Source organism: Panthera tigris, chromosome A1 (assembly GCF_018350195.1).
Source record: "Panthera tigris isolate Pti1 chromosome A1, P.tigris_Pti1_mat1.1, whole genome shotgun sequence".
Lineage (NCBI taxonomy): Eukaryota > Metazoa > Chordata > Mammalia > Carnivora > Felidae > Panthera > Panthera tigris.
The window spans coordinates 83,317,570-83,322,101 of NC_056660.1; the positions used below are offsets into that span (position 1 = coordinate 83,317,570).

The window sequence follows — 4,532 nt, forward strand, 5'->3', positions numbered from 1 at the left end:
TAATAAAATAAAATAAATAAAATAATAAAATAAAAGTAATAAGTTTAAATCACATGAAAGCCCACACAGATTCTGTATTAATTATACTTTTTTTGTTTTTGCTGATGTTTTAGTGGTTATTTTTTCCTTGTGGTTGTCATAATAAAAAATGAAAGTAAAAGTAAGACTGTAGATTAAATCAATTTTTCTATGCCTGCACATTTCTGTTAAAATGCTTGTAATTTACAAATTGATGAATTTCACTCTCTTTGGACAGAGGTATAAAGAATGATACACACTTTCTTTCACTTTCTCTCAATTTCTAAATCCTTTAAAAAGAAGGGGAATAAATATAAATAATACATGAATTGATCAACTTAATACAAGCTTACTCATTTCATTACTTTAATAATAAAGTCATAATATACATTACAAATTAATCAATGTATTACAATTCTGAATTATTTTTATGTTTTCATAATATAAATAAGCCAATATAATGAAATTTGTCCATTCTCTGGATTAAACTAGTGGAGAAATGGTTGTATATTATATATTACTTTTAAGTTATTTATACATATAATATGTACATGTAACATATATATAGTGTTTATATGTACACAATATGTGTGAAAATGTAGAAATAAAGTGTTTTATATATTTTTTAAGTTAATTTATTTATTTATTTTGAGAGAAAGAGAGAGAGAACACAAGCAGAGGCGGGGCAGAGAGGGAGGGACAGAGAATTCCAAGCAGGCTCCACACTGTCAGCACAGAGCCTGATGTATGGCTTGATCTCACGAATCGAGAGATCATTACCTGAGCTGAAATCAAGAGTCAGACTCTTAACTGACTGAGACACCCAGGCACCCCAATTATATTTTATGTTTTATGGGAATATATATTATGACACAATTAATTTTTCAGAAAGGGTGAGATTAATTATATTTCAAGAAAGCTGAGAAGCGCAGGTAACATTTCAGTTAAGTCTTTAGAAAGAAGTAGAGGTTTACCAGATAAACATGTACTCCAGAGTGAAATAATTTATGCATGAAAGTTGATGGTATGGCTAAAGAAGAGCAAAGATCTTTCTGTAGCTAGAGCATAGGATCTTGGATTTGTGCAAGGTTTGGGAAGATAAAACACTACTGTGACTGGACTTATATTAGCTTCTCATAGAATTTTGTGTCTTTTGCTACTTCTCATGGAATTGTTAAAAAAAAAGAAAAGAAAAAAAAACAGCACTTAGAACAAATTATCCATGAGCTAAGTGTAGCAAATTTATGTTATACATACAAGTCATATATTTTCTGAGTAAGACCATTTCTCATTACCAGTGTTCTCCAGGCCCCTTTCACATCTTTGTTTCTCAGAGTATAGATAATGGGGTTTAAGACTGGGGTGACTATGGTGTAGAAAAGAGAGACAAACTTACCCTGTTTTTTTGACCTACTTTTGGCTGGCTGAAGGTACATAAAGATGATGGTGCCATAGAAAATGATGACCACAATCAGGTGGGATGAACAAGTCCCAAAAACCTTCCAGCGCCCTGCTGCTGATTTTATCCTCAGCACAGCTTTTGTTATAAAGCCATAGGAGACTAAGATGAGTGACACTGGGACAACTAGAAAAATCACACTAGCCACAAAGAGTTCTACTTCATTGAAAGTTGTGTCCACACAGGCCAGTTTGATGAGCACAGGAACCTCACAGAAAATGTGGTCCAGTTTGCGATGTCCACAAAGGGGTAGCTGCACAGTAAGGGAACACTGGATTAAGGAGGTGATCAGTCCACTGAGCCATGCTATGCTGGCAAGGGATGCACAGAGCTGAGGATGCATAATGGTTGTATATTGCAGAGGCTGGCAGACAGCAGCATAACGATCATAAGCCATGACTGCCAGGAGAATACATTCAGAGGAACCCAACCCCATGGCCACATACAGCTGGGCCACGCATCCACCATAGCTCACACTTTTCTCTTTCTTATTCATGGTAACTAGCAACTGTGGGGCAACACTGGTGGTAAAGCAGATGTCCACACAAGACAGATTGCTGAGGAAAAAGTACATTGGCGTGTGGAGTTTGGGGACTAAACAAGATACTAAAATAATGGTAGTGTTCCCCAGAATGTTAAAGATGTACAAAAGCAAAATTATGATGAAAAGGATCCTTTCAAGCCAGGGTTCATCTGCAAATCCCAGGAGAACAAAACCCTTTTCAGAGCTGTTGCTGCTTTCCTCCATCGTCCTGCAGATGTCAATTTATAGAAGTATTAATATTCTGGAGAAAGAAGATAGTAAGATGAACATTGGTAAACTGTGGTGTTTCTTATATGATTGTCCTCCTTTTACAGCATTCAGCCATATTGTAAAACCTGATCGCGTTTTTCTCAATGTCTATTCTTCAACAGAAAAATGTCTCTTCCTTCTGTTTTCTTGAGCACATTTCACTCTTTCAAATGGAGCAACACCAATTCAAACGCTATCACAATGCTCTCTCTTGTTTACATCCATAATCCAAGAGAATGGTATCTGCCCCTCACTCTTCTTCTCGCCCAGAGGTCTTTGTAAACTTACGATGTTTATTTGTAAGACTCTATTCTATCAATTTTGTTTCGATCCTCCTAAAAGATTCTGCCATAATGTTTTTTTTAATTAAACAATGGCAGATAGTATGAAGGAAGCATCAAGAAAATTAACATTTACCTGTCTTTGGAGAGAATATAGGTTAGTCGATGCTAGTGATGGCACATCTCAGACATAAAAAAGATTTTGAAATGGTATGTCAAAAAGGAACTGCTGAAAAAGATGGTCTTCAGAAGACATATGATAATCAAATTACCATCAACCTGATGGGACATTCATTGTTTTTAACATTGGAATTATCTTCACACAGAATTTGAACTACTGACATTTTTAACTAAATGACCAGAGAACAGGCACGCCTGGGTGGGTCAGTCAGTTGAGTGTCCAATTCTTGATTTTGGATCTGGACATGATTCCAGGGTCATGGAATTGAGCCCTGCTTAAGATTTTGTCTCTCTGTTCTCTTCCTCCTATCTCCTGATCTCTCTCATTCTCATTCTCCCTCTCTCTGTGTCTCTAAAATAAATTTTTTAAATGACCAGACAATAATCTTACATACAGACATTCTTCCATAGATTCTCTTTATTTCCCACCTCCTTCTCTTCTTACCCCCTTTCCAGTTTTTTTTTTTTTTAGTTTCTTGATTATTGTTGCTTACTTTTCAAGTACTTAGGGATGAGTTAGAGAAATAGTCTCCTCTGTAGGCACTTCCAATTAAACAAAAATTTCACATCTTTTCTTCTTATAAAACAAATATTGAATAAGGGAAGATATCAGTGAAGTAAGAGGACCCTGGAGTTGTCCTGTCCCGGGAACACAACTAGATGACTTCCACAACTAAAGGGAGAGAAGAGGCCACATTGAAGAAGGTATGAAGTGTGGAGACATGGTTTAGGGGAGATATGTATCATGGGTGTTGAGGAGGGGAAGGATCCCTGATTGCTAAGGTGAGAGAGAGAGAGAGAGAGAGAGAGAGAGAGAGAGGAAAGCACAAGGACAACATTTTACCAAGGCCATTGGCTAGGAAAACAAGCAGGGATGATTTCCTGAATCTTTGCAACAAGTGGGGCTTAAAGCCTGGAGTTTTAAAAGTCCATGAACTTGTGTAGGATAGAACTAGGAGGGCACTGTGCTGCTTCTGAAAGAAGGGAAGCAAAACACCTGGGGGTAGATAACATGGAAACAGCAATCAAAGAATGCCTAAGATAAATGGAGGGAGATTTTTTGCTTTTCTCAGAGGCTGTTTCTGAAAAGGCAACATTCAGGGGGACACCTCTCCAGGAACAATGGAGCTGGCTGGCACCATTTTCTTTCCCTGCCCCTCAACATAAACACAGAACCATCTGGGGGAAGCAGTGGATGCACAACTTGCTTACTCCAAGACCAACACACTTGTGTTCTGACAGGAGTGCTCTTCTCAGTCAAACTTCCCTCAGCCCCAGAACAGTGGACCCCTCCACTAGAATACAATCACAAATACCTGCCCATACCACATCTCCTGAACAGAGTTTTTCAGGATCTTGGTTCTAGTGGAAGTAGTGCCAGGTCTCATTTCACAAGACCAGAGTACACCTCGTTAAAACTCACCACTTTCAGGCTAGGGGCCAAACAATGACCACAACAAGCAAAGAGAGCCTTTGCAGATGACTGGCTTGAAGGATAAAGCAGCAAAAGTACAAAAGAATAGTGCATGCAGCACACACTGGAGACACTTCTTGAAACACCAAGCCCTGGACATTACATGAACTCCTCTTCATAAAGCAATTATTTCAGGAGCAAAAGACATACTGTCTTTTCCTTCTTTTCTTTTTTTTTAAATACATTCTTAAAGTTTATTTATATTTATTTTTTAGAAAGAGAGAAAATGCAAGCAGGGGAGAGGCAGAAAGAGAGGGAGAGGAAGAATCCCAAGCAGGGTTTGTTCTGTCAGTGTGGAGCCTGATGTGGGACTAAATCTCAGAAACC

The 4,532-nt window shown here is 37.9% G+C and overlaps 1 protein-coding gene across 1 annotated transcript; it reads right to left on the reverse strand.

Moving 5' to 3' along the window:
* Window positions 1-1,265: 1,265 nt before the first annotated feature.
* Window positions 1,266-2,225, reverse strand: LOC102959436 (olfactory receptor 2G6-like). Its single transcript, XM_007092957.1, has one exon. The coding sequence runs from the start codon at window positions 2,223-2,225 to the stop codon at window positions 1,266-1,268; it is 960 nt and encodes a 319-aa protein (XP_007093019.1).
* Between the last annotated feature and the right edge of the window lie 2,307 nt (window positions 2,226-4,532).